The sequence below is a fragment of the Varanus komodoensis genome, unplaced genomic scaffold (genome assembly GCF_004798865.1).
Source record: "Varanus komodoensis strain SLA01 unplaced genomic scaffold, ASM479886v1 scaffold20_1, whole genome shotgun sequence".
NCBI lineage: Eukaryota > Metazoa > Chordata > Lepidosauria > Squamata > Varanidae > Varanus > Varanus komodoensis.
The window spans coordinates 10712214-10730520 of NW_025335587.1; the positions used below are offsets into that span (position 1 = coordinate 10712214).

Here is an 18307-nt window from a genome sequence, read left to right on the forward strand (position 1 = left end):
TGTGTAACCCACAGCTAACACCTCGAATATGGTAATCAAAGGGATAATGGAAACTGGCTCTAGCCACCATGAAAGTTGCAAATGTGCAGGGAGTAAGAACATGGCACGCCTGTGTGAATCTAGAGTAGATAAGAAATAGACATGGGAAAGGTCTGGTCCTTGACAGAAGAAAGAACTCTTTCTCCAACACAGGAGGGGGTACATACATTGATGTATCGATGTATTAGATGTGTATTAGGTGACCTAATTGGTTACCTAGGGTATAAAACGCATGTACTGGGGTGCAGCTTTTGAGACACTGCTTTGGGCTGAATGTCCCCTTTTGTCTCCCTTTATTCTATAGTGCACTAGAATAAAGCTGTTATTTTGGCTCTAAGTCTCTTCTCAGGCTCTGTTTGGCTCTGGTCTGGGGTCCACCCGGGTTTGCCCCAGCTGTTGACTGGCTCAGTCCGGTAACACTAATAATATTTCAAAGTAATGTCCTTCAGCCATTAAGGGTAATCCCAGTTTGGACAAACAGTGTAGCTCATACTGTGGGCATTTTTCCTTTTAATCAGCATTTACTTTATCATCCATATTCTGTTGTGACTTTGTGGGAGTATTTACCATAACAACAAAAAAGCTGTAGCATCATAAAAACTGTAACAGCAAATGGAGGACAAATGCGATCTCAGTCACTGAAGACTGAACTGTCAGTTTTGTAGACTGCTTTTCTTTTCTAAAAACATAACCGCAAACCCTTATGCAACAAAATGAAAGATATCATAATGTTGTGGCATGAAGAAGGTGTTGAAAAAGTAAAACACTTCATACATTAAAACATGCATTGTTTAATGTATTAAGCTGCACACTTAATATGTCATAAGTATATTGTGATAATTGTTTTAAGATTAGTTAATACCTATACTGTATGTTTTGATTATTTTCTTACCTGTGGCCTAAGAACAAATATATCGGCTGTAATATCACTTGTACTTTTGAATTACCTGTAGTTCTGTGAGCACTGAACACTTAGTTCACTTTCATTTCAAGTTGCCACCCTTTCCTTTTTTTGAACTACAGGTAATTCAACAGGCAAAAGTGCTCTCCCCGCTACAGCATCTCGCTTGCTGGGGAATTGCCACTTCCGTTGAACTGCTGATTCCCAAGCAGCTGTTGCGGGTAGAAACCCAGTCGTCTGTAACAATACTAATCTTGTAAAAGACGCGGTGGAGGGAGCAACCCTCTCTTTTGACCAGCCTCATTCGGGACTTAACAGTTAACAATCAGTAGTTCCAGAGAAAGAAGGCGTTTTGTTTCCAAATGCGTCACACTCTTGTTGATTTTTAGGGCGAGAAATGAACTGTTGTTTCAACTAAAGTTTATGCCACAATAAATTTATGTCACAACTAAAGTTTATGCCACAATAAATTTATGTCACAACTAAAGTTTATGCCACAATAAGCCTGCCTGCCTTTTCTGGGGGTGCCGCAAGACTCGCTATTTTGAGGCGAGGTGCGAGGGCTGGAGAGTGTTGGGTGGGGAGAGAATGAAAGTTGAGGTGGTTGGGAAACAGCAGTGCAATGAAGAGCTTTAGAAGTGTGGGGGGGGGGGAGCGCATGGCGCGCTAAAAGGGGCGGGCAAGAAGTCCTTTTCTTTGTGTCCCAAGGAGGCGCGGTTCACCGCAGCAGGCTCCTGTGCTCGGGGTGGCGTTGAGCTTGCTCCTGGCCGGGCTCCCGCCACGCCGGATTCTTCCCTTTCCCCCAGGCGATGGAAGAGTGTGTTCGCATCAGAGCCGGCAAGATGGCGGCAGCGGCGGGATCCAGCGTGGCACTGATGGGGACTCTGGGGAAGTCTCCTATGGGGATGGGAGGAACACTGCGTCCTTTGGCCCCCGAGGAGATCGCCTGTAGGCTGCGGAATACAAGGAGGGAACTGAGCAACAGGCGCAAGATTCTGCTGAGGAACCTGCCTCTCAAGAGCAGCAGCCAGGTAAGTAGGCGCCTCTTCGCACCCCGCGTCTCGAGGCGTACGAACGGCGAGGCAGAGACCCTTGGAGAAGTGGTGCGAGGAGGACAGGTCCGCACCCACCCCCATAGTCTAAGGGTGAGGAGAGACAAGTGCCCTCCTGCAATTGTGGGGCTGTGAGGACACTACGGGGAGTGAGTGACTTAAAGGGTTGTGACGAGTTGGTTCTTCCGTGTAGAGAAGGGTACGCATGGAGTCCTAGCCTTCAGGCAGGAAGGAGTTCCTGCATATGGAGAGAGAGGGCTTAGGAAAAGCAGAAATCATTGGTATCTAGGTAAGTGGGTTGGGACAGAGTATAAATAGGTGCCCCATCACAATGGAAAAATGATGATAGCCAGAGCTTTAACAGGACTCCAAAACTTATAGAGGTAACCCTAGCTGGCCAGGTAGATACCCTCATTCTCTAGTCCTAAGGAATGGGATGAGTGGGTACTGCTCCATGAGTTCAGAGGGGCTGAGGGGACTATATGCTGAAAGTTAGCCCAGAAATGTATAGGGAAAGGTAGTTGGTGAGTTGGAACTTGCAAAGACTTTGGGAACATAGGCCAACCAGGGAATCAGACATTGCTTCTGTTGCCTTGCCTGGAAAAGAGATGCGGAATCTATTTGATACCCTGGCTGAATTTTGTTTTGCCTTTGGAACTAGATCATGTATGTTTTCTTCCTAATTTGCATATTTCTTTGTTTGACGCTTACTAGTTCTGAAACCATTTTTCCCAGATTCACTTGTTAGGGATGTTAATATAAGGTAGGGAGTGGAATGCTTCACAGGTTTTTTGGTTTTGTTTTAATAAGTGTATTTATAAACGGTAACTTCTGCATGTTGATGACTTGGTGGTATTTCTGTTCCTAAATGCATTTTCCTGGTCTACAGAATATATTGGTAGCAGACAGTATTCAAAGTTGTGGCAGGATTGTGATTTTAGCAGGTGTAGGCTACTCTAGTATTGTATTACATTTGAAGTGAATCTCCAATTGATATAATTTTATTTGAAACAACTCTTAAAGTTGCATGAAATGAGCCTGTTGCTGTTGTCCAGCCCTGCAATAATTTATAACCAACAGATTTCTATTACCCTTCCTGCCTACATTTATATGCCTATGGTTGTTCTTTGACTTTATACCTTCAAATTTACAAAATAGTTTATTTGTGACCATAGGCAACTAGGCAAATGGTTATATGCAAACCTGGTTTTGTCATTAGAAATGGTATATGTGGGTTATAAGGGGGTAGTCATCCCCTAATAACCTTGGCCACCTAATTTATTTATTTTTATTTATTTTTTAAACTTCTTATCTGCTGAATCAGCCCAAAGGCCCTCTAAGCAGATTACAATCCATAAAACACATAACAATAAAAACAGTGATTTGAAATACAATATACAAAAAATACAAAATACAAAACAAAGCAGTGCACAACTGATGGTACATTAGTTTGTATTTATTATTTATATTGTAAGCTGTCCTGAGACAATTAGATTGTTTGGACAGGATAAAATTATTATAAACAAATAAATAAACAAACATTTTACAGAGACATGAATAGCATTGCACTGTAAAGCTAGTACATCATTTTTTTTACCTACTCTCATTTGTTTTACTCTCATTTGTTTTAATGAAAGGAAGGACTCACTGGAGAAGACCCTGATGCTGGGAACGATTGATGGCAAAAGGAGAAGGAGACGGCAGAGTTAGAGGTGGCTGGATGGGGTCACTGGGGCAGTGGGGGTGGGCTTGGATGGACTGCAGGGGATGGTGGAGGACAGGAGAGCCTGGAGGAATGTTGCCCATGGGGTCATGATGGGTTGGGCATGACTTTGCGACTAAATACTAAGTAATCCCATAATGTTTTCTACTTAACTTGAAGTGCCTGTACTGTGTTAGACACTGGATCTAAAGAACTACTCTACCTTCTTTGCAGCTCATGTGTTTTAAACATTTCCTTCAGTTTCAGAAATGATTGTTGGGCAACTGCTGCTTGAGAAATGTATGCTACATTGCACATGTAGAACTAGTTGTGTAGATCCTTTGATGCCAGCCATTGTGCTGAGCAAAAGTGGCCTAGTCCTTTCCTAAAAGGTTTACAGATCAAAAGTGGAGAGGTGTACAGATCTTGGTAAGCAAAACACAGAGGAAAGTTTCCTGCAAACAGATAGCTGAAGATAGTTCTCTTAATTTTCCCCTGCCTTTTCCTAACTCTTGGGTAGAATAACTATGCCCTATTGCAAAGGCTATTTGTAGATCAAAGATAGGCAGACATCTAGTCCTCATGATTTCGTAGATGTAGTTGAAAATAGCTAAAGGCTCCAAAATAGCTAAGCAAATAAAACTGAATTTAAATGTTACTGTGTTTCAAATTGAACTCTAATTCTCAACCCAGAGTTAAAAGCTTTTCAGCTGAAGTCTCTGTTAGTTTATATTTCAGAACAAAAATATCTTAGAGAAAATTAGAAAAGTACCTTAGAAAAAGTTAGGAAAAAAGGTCCTAAGCTGGTGGACCAAATAATAGTGTCATAAATAATCTGCTTGCAAACTGACAGTTACATGTAATTGAACATGCAAATTAGTCAGGATCTTTAAATTTATACCTTGTGTGTTCTGGAATACTGATTAAGTTGTCTGCCTTAGGTTAGCGTAATAGATCACCCAATGTATTTTCCTTTAGAGCAGAAATGGAGGTCATGTGGTCCTCCAGATGTTGAACTGCAGCTTGCATCAAGCATTCTTCAGCATTGGGTATGTTAGCTAGTGCTGATGCAGTCCAAGAACATCTGGAGTGTGCTACATGTTAGTCATGTTGGTTTTAGGGACTGGTTTTATGCTGTACAATGTTGAACTTTATATGGACTAGTAGAATTCACTAAAAAGCTACCATATTTTGGATGCAGAAAATGGTTACTTAAGGACACACAATAAAACCAATTACTACACTATTATTCGGAAACTTTTTAAAAGTGCAGAATGCAGTTGCTTTCTTTTGCACAACTGTCCTTATTATACTTCATCCTGCACAATCACTTCTCCCTATCATTCTTCATTCCTCACTGTAGCAGATTTTCTCTTGCAGCTTCTGCTTTAACTTAATTCAGTGTGACACAAGCTAACCTGTCTTTGTTGCTATTACAGAAAAGCTGGGAACTGAAATGTAGAGAGTATCCATGAGGAGTTAGTAAGTAAAGATGAAGATATTATGGACTTGCATTTATCCTCCTGAGCTGACAAATCACTCGATTACATTATTGACTGAAGCGTGCCAGCAGTTGTAGGACTTTTTTCTATCATAGGATTGCTCCCTTAGTAAGTCTGTGGATGGTATAATGAAAGTGACTGATAAAAAGTTGATACTTTGTTCTGTACTAAATAGAACTGTTAAAGTGCAGCATCTCTAGAAAATGGAAGATGTCTTATCAAATAGTTCTTGCAGAAACCTTGTCAATTACTTTTTATTGTGAGTTGCAAAACAGATACTGAGTTCCTATGTTGCTTGTTATATAGATTTGTGGGTGAGGGAGGGGATTCAAAATAGAAAAGCTCAACTAAATGTGCACATCGTATGCTGCATTAGTTAGCTTTGTTATGTAAGGTTTTTTTCTTATTTGCAGAAAATATGTATGTTTATTTTGTATTTAAAATAGCAAATAAAAACCTTTTGTCACAAAGCGCATCTGTTTTCTCTGGTCTCTCTAGCACTAATGTTGTCATTTTAGGATGATTTTCATCTATACTCCATTCCAAGTTCTACCATATAATTTATCAACATCAGTAGGTCTGATTTACTTGGGAAAGTACTAACAAGTTTTTGTAATTAAAACATTTAGCCCTTTTTCAGGTTAACCATTAAGCTATTTACTGTGAAGAGGAAGCAAACCACTTGCAGTGGATTTTGTTTGTGTTTTTGCTTCTTGAGGCAAGCTGGAAGACAACAGTACTCTTAGGTGTTTGTATCATTTTCATGCATAAGTTTTGATACCCCTAGGATAATAGGTTCAAACATACTAGCTGTTCAAGAATTTCTCTATTAGAAGGGCAAATAGTTCACATGCTATGCTGAAAATTAACTTGAGGGTATCTATCTTTCTTATGCAAATAGACCTTGTAATAGAAAACAGGGTTGTAAGGAGTGTTACCAAAAAAGGAGCTAGCTGCCAAGATGTTTTCATTTGTGTTAGCCATGCTTTCAGAGTATACTCAAAGCTCTGGCCATAAGAATATTGGATAGCACATTAATAGGAGTAAATACATGGTATCCAAGTGGATTTTGCTTTTGCGTTGGACTATCAAAGCAACTGTAATTTAGATGGTAACTTAAAAGAAATAGACTTCATTTCCTTTAGCTTTTTGTTGTTAAGGATGCTGTTTTACTGCTATTTACAAGCCTATGTATATGAACAGTTGTCCATCACGTTAGGCTGCAATATTGGCTTGCAATCAGTTAGCTAGGCATGTTAAAATGCAAGGCAATTAATGGAACTGTTCATTTGAGGATTCACATTTCAAACCAAAATAGGAACATGTTTCACACAGTGCTGTACGGGTAGAGATAGCACAGTTTGATTTGTCTTTGGAGTTCTAATGCACATAATCAGCACACTTAATTCTGAATCTAGCAAAGAAATCCACATACAAACTTAGCATACTGGATCAGGTGCCTAAGTCTCAGTGAAGTTCCCAGGTAAGTAAGCTCCATTGAAAGGAACTTGGCTGGTGTAGCCACTCATTCAAGTACCATTTAAGTCTTTGGCTTTGTGTAGCCCACAGTGTTCCCATGGGGGATAGTGGAAGAACTAGGCAGTTGCTGAGAAGAGTGTCCTCCTCTCAGTGCTAGTTGAGTGTGTGCAGTGTGGCATATGCCACCAAAGAAACAACACCGCCCTCCCCTCCCCACCCACCCCGCCAATAGCCCTGGGAAGAGTGGCTAGTCCTCCCAGCACTGGCTGATTTTATTTGGATGTAAGGATGACATTGAGTGATAAATAGTGGTTTTGTTAACCCATGAATTGTAGAGATGCACAGTTAGTTCAAATTGCTTCCTGTTTGCATTAGCAACCCTAATGTCACCTGAGTAGAACCAAGAACAGCCCGCAAATGACCCTATTCAGATATTATGCAAGCAAGCCTCAAACCTGGCATTTAAGGGTTGTCAATGCAGACAAGAAATTGTGTACATGCAACACATACCCACAGTTTGCCACAAGATGCCACAATGATATTTGAATGAGGTCGGTATCTCCAGCTGTGTGCAATGTATTTTTATTTCCAGTTCCTTTTTGTTTATGCCTGATACAGAATTTGCTTTTTTTTTTTTTTGCAGCAGTCACACTGAGACAACATTTTCATTGAGCTATCCACCACAGCCCCAAGATTTTTTTCTTAGTCACTGCCAGTTAGGATCCTAGCCACATACCTATGAGTTTGAGAAGGTTTTTTTTTTTTTTTTTAAATGTGCATGCCTTTACATTTGCTGACAGTGAATAGCATGAGCCATTTTAATGTCTGTTCTCCATGTTTGAAGAATTCTTTTTGGAACAATTTTTATTTATGCATTTATTATGTTTCTGTACTGCCTGATACTCAAAGCTCTCTTGGTAGTTTGAATAAATTAAAATTATAAAATCCATTTACTCACAAAGATGTAAACAGACAACAAACACACATTGAAAACAACGTGAAACAATCAAGAATAGGAAAGATATCGATTACTAAAAAGACTAAATTATTTGGTGTCATCAGCAAACTTGGCAGCTCACTGGATTCATCATTCCAGACAATTTATGAAAAACTGAAAGTACTGGTCCTAATAGAATTGGACAGTCTGCCCATGTTCTTTTTTTTAAAGACATTTTCCTCCTATCCCCAGGGGGAAGTGGGAGCTGCTCATACAAAACAGTCAAGAAATCCAACATTGTAGTAGTAGTTGTCTCTTCCAACCCTCAAAAAGCAGCATCAAAAGGAGTAGTTTTTAATCTGTTGCATTTAATTATTTCGTTTCTGTACCACTGAAAGGACCCCAATATGACACCTACTGGGATGTCCAACAGTGCCCGGAAAACTCCCCACCCCTTGCCTCCTTTCCCAACTTTCCCCTTTCCCTCATTCAATAAAAACTTAGGATAATGTTAGCTAGTCTTCTTTCTCCCCCTTCCTATCCTCTAGTCTCACTTGCTTTCCTCTTTACCATGTTTTCCCCTTCTTTCAATCTCTAGCTTTGCAATTCCCCCACCCCTGTACCTCTCCTCCTAGTATCCAGACTTGCTCTTTCACCCCTGCTGTCTTTTACCTTATTATCCCTGCCCCAGCTTCACTTCTTTCTTCACCACACCTCTTTAGCTCACTTTTGACTAGCCTGCCTCCTATGGCATGTATTCTGTGCCTGGCCATATTCGCAGTGGGAGCCATTTCATGCTGGTACCCATAGCAGTCTGTCAAATTTCCAAATATGCCCAAAGATCTGCAAAGGTTGGGGACCTCTGAGCTAACCAAACCATCAAATTCAAATTAACTAACTTATAGCAACAAGGTATAATAGTGTAAGAAATGGGAAAGCAACATTTGGAAGTCATAATACAAGTAATAAACTGATGACCATTCAATGACCACAGTTAGAAGTAAACGACCTGCCTTTCTTCATAGCATTAAAGCAGATAATTCTCTCTCTCTCTCTCTCTCTCTCTCTCTCTCTCTCTCTCTCTCTCTCATGTTTCTTCTAGACTTTACATTTCTGTTTTGACTTTACTGACCAGAGTATGGTAACTGTGTACACATAATAACAGATTAATTCCCAAATCCAGAAACTTTTTTTGTAAGCTGTCCAGAGACTTTAGTTTTGGATGGCATATAAAAGCTTTAAATAAATAAACAGTTCAATAGCAAGGTGTGATGTGAACATAAATTATATAAACACAAAAAGGGGCATATCACAAATTGTTACAATGCATAAGCATATAAATATGAAGCATGGCAAGAAAAGCATATGTAAAACAAACATGGAATTTAAAAAGAAGGAGACAGCTCCACATATTGTCATTTTTTGGGGCTGGGTGTGATAAATTAATGAGCAGTTCTATTGTTCTTTTCAATACATTAAAGAAAGTGGATGCAGCAACCCTTAGAGAAAAAAAAAGCAGCATCTAGCAGTCTAGATGTAAAGCAGGTGCTAGTTATTGTATTCCATAGGGATTTGCACAGAACTGCGGAATTATAGAGAGAAATGCATTATAAAAGAACTAAAGTTCATAGAAATGCTAAAAGTACTGCTGTTTTCTAACTACTTCTCTGCAGCATTGTTTGACTGGTGAAATGCATCTCAGTCTGGAAATGTTTACAAACAAAATATTAAATGCTGATAGTAAAAAGGAATTACTCTGTATACATACATGTTATTACAGCAAATTGGCATCGGCTTAGGATACAATCCTATGTATATGCAGACAAAAAAAGATCCTGTAACTTGTGTTATTTCACAGTTGAAGTCTGGTGTTTTACCTCCACACACAAGTTCCTGTATCTGGGTGACACATTTCATTGTGAGACAGGGAACTTTTGTTGTACGATAAAGAAAAACCACACTTAAACCTAACATGCAAGCCTTTGGCAGCTTTTTTAAAAAATGAGAATAAGTATTATTTTATGCTTTGCTTCTCGAAAGCTCATATTTGCTGTTGAAGTGTGTGTTCATTCATAGTCATTTCTATTTAAAGTTTGTTTAGCAGCGTGTTTTAGCTATAATTCTTTATTTAGAACATTTTCTAAACCCTACCACTGAAATTAAAATTATCACTGCACTGAGTTTCTCTTTGATACATTGTATCCTTTTCTTCCAGGAAATCCATGATTTATTAAAAGGTTTTGAATTGAAATACTGTTATGTGGACAAAAATAAAAGAACAGGTAAGAAGCAGGAATATATGGCATTATATAAATCGATTTTTATATTTTGATGAAACTTTGTCTCTATACTCATAATGTATAAAAATGTTTTAATAAATAAATAAATAAAAATAATATGTTAAATTGTGTCTGCAATGTGCTACTTCAGATATAATGAAAAACTATGACTTGGTGCTGCATGACTGGGCTTTAAAGGACTTTTAAGATGGCACCTTCTTGTTATCTCTTGCAATATTTGATTCGTGTCTTGGTTTGTGAAAGCTATATTGTACCAGTTTGTATAAACTGGCAGACTGTGATTTGTGATGAGCTGAGAAGGCAGATAGATGAACAGTAGTGCATGCAATGAAGTAGGAGGAAGAGAAATAAAGAGAAAAAGGACATCTCTGCAATCATCACTTCTGATAGTGCCATATGTTCCCGCGGTTCACCTCAGGAACAGTTACAGTAAAGCATTTAGTGCTGCATCACACAGCCTCTGAAATAAGTCAGGGGGTGTCATGTGGAGGTGGGTAGAGACCTGATCTCCCCTGCAGAGGAGGGCAGGACAAGCTCCAATGGAGCCAAGCTCAAGGAACCAAGGTTCCATTTAGATGCTAGGAAATACTTCCTGACAGTTAGGACCCCTAGGGCAGGGATCGGCAACCTTAAACACTCTAAGAGCCATTTGGACCCGTTTCCTCACAGAAAAGAAAACACCAGGAGCCACAAAACTCTTTTGACATCTAAAATGAAGATAACACTGCATATATTTGTTACCTTTATACTATGTATAAAAAAACATTTATGAAATCAATGAACTGCTACAGAGAAAACAAATTTTTATTTCTGCATGCAACAAAAGCATTTTGAACTCCAAAAATAGATGCTGGGTTGAAGGTTACTTTCATAAATAAAATACTCAATGTCTATTTGAGTCCTCCTCGTATTTATGAAATAAAAAGCCAAACTTAAATTATGATTTTTGCTCAAATCAACCTTCCGCATCAGTTCTGAAATAGCTCTCTTTCTCTCATCTCCATCCGGATATTTTTCAGCAAAGGCTGTGTGTTTATTCTGGAAATGTCTTGCAACATTCGACTTTTTGTTGTTTGTTAGTTTCTCACCACATATTAAGCATACTGGTAAACCAGTCTAGTCAGCAATGAAAGCAAATGAATCTGCCCACATACCATTAAACGTTGTTTTCTTCTGAAACTTTTCTTTTCTTGGATTTATCCATGGTTGGCCTACCAGGGGTCAAAAAGCTTAATAAATTGCGTGCCAGCGGGTGTCGCACATTGGCGGTTGTGACGCATATTTTGAGCGACAGGGAGTGCAGCAGAGGGATGAAAGAGCCACATTCATCCCTCTGCTGCACACGGGTTGCTCACCCCTGTCCTAGGGTATGGAATGGGCTTCCACAGGAGGTGGTTGAAGCCCCATCAGTGCGGGTGTTCAAGGATAGGCTAGACATGCACATGGTAGGCATGCCATGAATGGAGCCAGCTAGAGCCGGGAGTCAGACTAGGTGGCCTGGGAGACCCCTTCTGACTCACTCTGTTTCTATGTTTCTAAGGTTTATCGTTACAGTTGAGCCAACCTAATATGATTCAGTGAAGGATTTTTTGCATATTGAAACAAAACAAATTTTTAAAATTTCAGATATAAAATGGTACAGATATTGGAATCATTACATTTATTTTCTGTTCTCTGCATCAGAGTTCACAAATGTTGGGAAATGTATATAATGTATTCACATGAAGCTTTATACTCTCAGAACCAATTCACAAGTGCATGCTTGTAATTTACTGACTTTGATTCCAGTGTTTACATGAAAATGTGGAACAGCCATTGAAGATAAAACACTAAATAGGACTGCAGGTGGCGCAGTAGTTTAAATCGCTGTGCTGCTGGGCTGGTTGATCGAAAGGTTGCCGGTTCGAATGTGCACAATGGGGTGAGCTCCTGTACTCTATCTCAGCTCCTGCCAACCTTGCAGTTCGAAAGCATGCAAATGCAAGTAGATAAAAAGGTACCTCTTTGGTGGGCAGGTAACAGCGTTCTGTGCACTTTGGTGTTTAGTCATGCCAGCCACATGGCCACGGAGACTGTCTGCGGACAAACACTGGCTCCCTCGGCTAGGAAACGGAGATGAGCACTGCCCCCTAGAGTCAGGCATGACTGGACTTAATGTCAAGGGGGAAACCTTTACCTTTACCTTATCACTTGATGTCATTTCATAAATAACCCTAGGTATTTGCCATATATTCAGTGCAGAGTTATCAAATGATGAGGCACTAAATATTAAATATGCTTATATGTATCGAGTTTTAGACAAAGAATTTTCCAGTTTTTGAAATGAGGAAAGTCACAAAGTCTTGTATCAAGAGTAGACAACCTTTTGGGGCCATGGCCACATTTGGCAATTTGAGAAACCCCTGGGCACTATCACAAATGGTTGCCATATGGTCATGAGAAAGAACAAGTAACATGCCCAAATGACAGGTGACTTGTCGTTTGCCAGAGGTCCAACACATCAAACAACTTCTTTGTACATAGTTTTCTGCACCAGTGGTAACTTATTTTAAACTTCCTTCAAAGCAATCTCAGCTACAGGTAAAATAATGTGTTGTATTTTAAAATGTGTTGATTAAAAAAAATTCCTGGGCTGTTTGATATAGAATGTTAACCCAGAATTTAAGGTTGTTGAGGGACAAGCAATCCAAATTTTTATAGCCATGCATTCTTGCTGGGGCACAACTCTGTTTGCTTCTCACTAATCCAGAGTGCCAAGTTTTCGTGTCTCATCATATGATCCAGGCATAAGATGTTCCAATTGGTTGCTTAACAAAGCTGATATAAAGTGGCAAGCATGCATCAATCCAGTGCACCCTGCCAATTTATGGGTTAAACTACCTCTGAACTGCCTTTGAAGATCTTCGGGTGCAATCTTTTATTCAATTACCTGGGAGTAAGCCCCATTCAAATTAACAGGGCTTCTTTCTGAGTGGACCTGTATAGGATTTCACGGTTAATATATTTAGTGCAATTAAAGTAACCAGAGATTCCTAAAACATAATATGGGATGGAATTCATGAACAGGTTATTCTGAGGAACTACCTACTTTTTAATTTGCATGTGTGAACATAGTGTTTATTTTTATTACTTACGTTATGGTTATTCACTCCAAACCCACCTCTGTAGAACAGTAACTTAGGATACAACAGAGAGTTACCTAGAAGCTTACCAAGCTTCTAGGTAAATAGTTTCATTATTCCATCTGAATTAGAGGAGTCAGTAAGCATCATACTATTGTGATTCATTTAAATCTTGCTGATGAGCATTTTATTTCCTTTATGAAATATGCACTAAGGCATTATCACACATCTTGGTTGATCTTACTTTGCAGTAACAGGTCACTGGAATTGCACTGTTTAAGGAAATTACTGGGGTAGAAAACAAATAACAAATTGCAAATGTTATTGTAAAGAAAGCCTTTCTAGTCAGTTCAGCCTTAATTATATAGTGGTGCTAGAACCCCTGAGTGAGGTTGCATATGGAAGCTGACCACAGGGTACATGGCTCATCGTGGGTTAAATATCCCACCGCAGACTATAGAGTATTGTCCAAACCTGCAGTGTTTGAGGTATTTTACATCTTTCTTTTCATCCAATATTGTGAGGGTTTGACAAAACCTTATGGTTATCTGGCATAAGATGTTCACCACTGTAGTGGAGTTAAATCTGCTTAATAAAGACTGTTGGGTTTATAATTTAGTTAGTAAACCTCTTAGACATAAGGACTGAGTGACCTCTGATTGTTCAGGTTTGAAAGAAAATGTTAACATTTATGATTCCCAGTGGTATCATCTTACCATTCAATTTCTCTTCTGCTTAGCTTTTGGTGTTCAGTAGAAAGAGATGATTAACTGGCAATCTATAATAAAAGATATTTTCTGTTTTAAACAGTAATCTTGCAACCAGAGCTTCCTGGAATTGAATTTCAGGAAAAGGCTCTATTGAAATTTGATATGTCAGCAATGTCTTTAAAAGGTTACTATGTGTCAGATGCCCAGTCACCTAGCCACATCACAGCATCTTCTGCTAAAGTGCTGCAGGGGAAAAAAGGGTGATTTATGGAAATGAATAAGTACATACTCTGCTACTTTAGATTTTATTTTTAAGCTGTTAATTGCACTGCTAATAATGTTTAAAATTTGTCTTTGGGGATTGAAGACTTTGAATAAAATGTCATTTTATTAGCATTACCATTGCTTGTATCATGGCCATATGTTCATTTTATGTAACTGGGAACTTTTTATTGAATGAACTGTTTTAATTGATTTAGTATGCTGGCACTTTGAATGATATGCAATGAAACATTCATTCATGAAAGGAACATGTCCATGTACCACCCTTCCCCACCAGGAGGGACAGTGGGGTATCATGAAAGACTTGGAATTTTTGGATGCGGGATTCCAGTGTAAAGGAAGAATCACAGGAAATCCAATGGAGGCAGCTTGTGAAAGTGGAGCTTCCACTTCCTGATGAGACAAGAAACTGTCTTAATGAACTTTACATGTTCACTTTGAACCAGTAAAAAAAATATTTTTGACATGCTGTCAAGTTATCTCTGACTTACTGTGACTCTATGAATTAATGTCCTGAATATCACCACTAAAATGGCCTCTCCTTGTCATCTCTGCTCAGCTTTTCTAAACTCAAGGCTATGCTTTCTTTATGGGGATGATCATCTCATATTTGGTCTTCCTTTGCTTCTGTCCTCAATTTCTCCTAGCATTATTATTTTCTCCATTGATGTGCATGAAGTGCAACAGTTTCAGTTTTGTCATTTTTGCTTCCAGGGGTTTTGGGGAATATAAGCAGTAGCATATCAGATTTATACATTCTGCCATCTCTTGTTCCTACATATATATATATGAGAAGGCATAATTCATAGTCTGTTTTAGGGTTCTGTGAGGATTGTTTGACTTTCATGTGACCCATGCTTGTCGGGTTTGCACATGATACAATGAGCTGTCGTACCACAATGAGCTGTCATACTATGCAGACATCTCCGGTATGTAAATATTTGGTTCATTTTATTGTCTTTCAGCTTTTTTTACTCTATTGAATGGGGAACAAGCTCAGAATGTGATACGGCTGTTTCACCAACACTCACTTCAGGGAAAAGATCTATCAGTACAGCTTCAGCCAACTGATGCCCTGCTCTGCATTACCAATTTGCCCACATCCTGTACATTACAAGAGTTTGAACACTTGGTGCAGCCATATGGCAATGTTGAGAGACACTTTCTGATTTATGGTGAAATCACTGGTTATTCAAAGGGCTATGGTTTTGTGGAATACATGAAAAGGGATTCAGCAGCTAAAGCTAGATTGGACCATCTAGGGAAACAGTTACGTGGTAATATCCTCTTGGCTCAGTGGATGGATGTTAACCTATTAACTCCAGAACTCATACATTCAAAGTGCCTTTGTGTGGAAAACCTCCCCACAAACTGTATTGATGCAGAGGATCTGATGCAAACTTTCTCAACTAACCATAAATCTGTGTTCTACCAGGTATGTAGAAATGTATGTCTTTGAAAGTCAGTTTTTTGTCTTTGCAGACTTGATAGTTTAGATGTATTTTTCATTGTTTGATTTGCAGCTTAATATGTCGAAACTAATGAGTAATGTTGAAACTAGTGAGTATGCTACTACTTTGTGACAAATCCAGTAGTAGTATAAAATTTTTGTTAGGCTTGACTATGTTTGGTCTGTGTCAGTCACCTGGAAATTATGTAAAAGGCCCTCTTGAAGACTGCCTTGAGTGTACTTATCCCCAACATTTACAGAATTTCTGTTTCATAAAACAGTCTTATGAAGATTTTTAAATCTTCACTTACAAATCTAGTGCCTCTGGGGTTTTTTTGTTTTTGGGTTGTTGTTTTTTTTGGTATGGGTCAGGTGTATAGGAAACTGTACTAAGAGTCTTCAATATGGTACATTTGCACAATGTATTATAGCTGTAAAATCCAAAATCTAGAAATAAGTACTGGCACAGACAACCTGTCATCTGAAGATAACACTTCATACATCTGATAAAATGGGCTTTTGTTCATGAGTGCTTATGTGACAATAAATCTTCTAGGGTTGAAGGTGCTGCAAGACTATTTTTACTTTGAAAGTCTAATATGGCTATCCTCATGAAGCCCCTTATTATCTACTGTATTATTATCTACTGAAAGATTCTGGGTTTTCTAAAAAAAATAAGGCCATCAAGTTTAATGTGCGGGACTCCAAGTTAAAACATCCCTGACATTTGGCTGCCTGACTGCCCCTTGAAAGCCTCCAGTGTGGGAGAGCTTTGACCTCCCTAGGTAGATGGTTCTCTTGCGGTACTGTTCTAACAGGAAGTTTTTCCTGCATGCTGGGATGACAGATAGCTTTCCTCTATGTGACAGTCTTTCAAGTATTTGATAAGTCCTATCATGTCTACCCCGTCTCCTCTTTTCCAGGCTAAACATACCTTCTGCTTGCAATCTCTCCTCATAAGGCTTTGTTTCCAGTCCTCAGATCATCATTATTGCCCTCCTCTGAATTTCTTTAAGTGTGGTGCCCAGAACTGGACACTACTCGAGATGAGGCCTAACTATACTGAATAGAGGGGAACTGATATCTCACATGTTTTGGAAGTTATCCTTCTAATTAGTGCAGCCCAATATAGCATTTGCCATTTTTGCAGCAAAAGCTCATTGTTGACTCATATTTAACTTGTGATCTACAACAATTCTAATTATCTCAATTGTTGTATTGTTGAGCCAAGTGTCTCCCATCTTGTAACTGTGCATTTGGTTCCCCTTTTCTAGGTGCCAAACATGGCATTTGTCCCTGTTGAAATGCTCCAGCCTATCAGAATCACTTTGGATTTGGTGTCATCTGCAGACCTGATAAGCATTCTTTGAACCATTTCATCCAAGTCATTAATAAAAATGTTGCATACTCCAGTCATCTGGCACTTCAGCCATCCTTCATGATTTCTCAAAGATATTCATGGTTATGAGAGTTCTTCTGCCAGTTCTTTTATTACTCTAGGATCCAGTTCATCAGACTGTGGATATTTGAATGCATTCAAAGAAATTAGTTGTTCCTTGACCATTTGTTTAATAATCTCAAGCTTTAGTCCTGCCCCTTCAGTTATTACTTTATTTCTGCTGGAAGGTGGGATCATAGACCCTATTTCTGGGAAAAGTCTGAGCCAAAGTAGGAGTTGAGTACTTCAGTCTTTTTTTTTTTTTTGGTCATCTTTTCTCAGTCAGGAGAGCAAATTGATAAGTTGAACTACCATAATAACATATGTATTATTATGGAAGCATTTGTGCCACTTATTTCCCTGAAAGGAAACACAGTTCAGCAATATTTAAAACCATCTTAACCTAAATTGATAAACAACAATGCTAGTTTTTAAGAAAAGTAGTTCAAGATAATAACTAAAACACACATAAAGTCTATTAAAATTTCAAGCAAATACTGTCTCATTGTTGTTCTTCTTGTTAGACATACTGGCTAAGCTAGGCAACAGTGGGAACATTTAGCTATTTCAGAAACTCTCCTGGGTACCACTGCAAAATAGCTGCCATGGAGGCAGAGCTACTCACAAAAGACAAGTAGCCTGCTCAAAAGACTAAATACAAGGTGCAATGGACCAGACAACTCATTTGAACCTACTTTTTTTTGCATCTCCCCCCCCCCAACCCTTTTTTCTTCTTGCTAGCTGGGCACACTGGTGTAATTTGTTCCTATCAACCAGTTCCCATCAGCAGCCTCGCCACCCTATTTTGAACCAGTTGAAGTTTCCTTCTTCAAAAGCAGCCCCACATAGAGCATATTACAATAATTGAAGGGAAAAGTTACCAGAGAATGGGTCACTGTTGCAAAGTTCTGCCTGTCCAGGTATGGTCATAGTTGATAGATCAGCCTGAGTTTATAGTTTATAGAAGATGCTATACACCAAGTCAACCTGTGACTCTAGTGATAGTTCAGGGTCCAGTAGCACCTCCAGACTACAAACCTTGTCCTTTAGGGGGAGTGCAACCTCATTCATGACAAGTTTAATGTCACCCAAGTAGAGAGGTGATTCCCACATCAACAGCACCTCCAACTTGTCTGGCTTAGGTCTCAGTTTATTGGCCCTCATCCAATCCATTACCAAGCCCAGACACTAATTCAGAATGGCTGCTGCCTCACCTGGATTAGATGAAACAGAGAGGTAGAGCTGAGTGTTGTCAGCATTCTGGTGACATCTCAGCCCAAATCTCTGGATAACCATCTACATCTGGTTCCATCTACAGTGGTTCCATGTAGATGTTGCATAGAATGGGGGAATAATATAGTGGTGTTTCAAAACAGTAACATAAAGTATGTCC

At 39.1% G+C, this 18307-nt stretch overlaps 1 protein-coding gene across 1 annotated transcript in view; it reads left to right on the plus strand.

Annotated features, from left to right (window-relative positions):
* The first annotated feature begins 1659 nt into the window (after positions 1-1659).
* Positions 1660-18307, plus strand: part of RAVER2 (ribonucleoprotein, PTB binding 2) — a 73312-nt gene continuing 56664 nt past the window's right edge. Inside the window, 3 exon segments of the mRNA XM_044430073.1 lie at positions 1660-1971; positions 9828-9894; positions 14992-15461. Of these exon segments, the coding sequence (XP_044286008.1) occupies positions 1750-1971; positions 9828-9894; positions 14992-15461 (759 nt within the window). The 5' untranslated portion in view covers positions 1660-1749.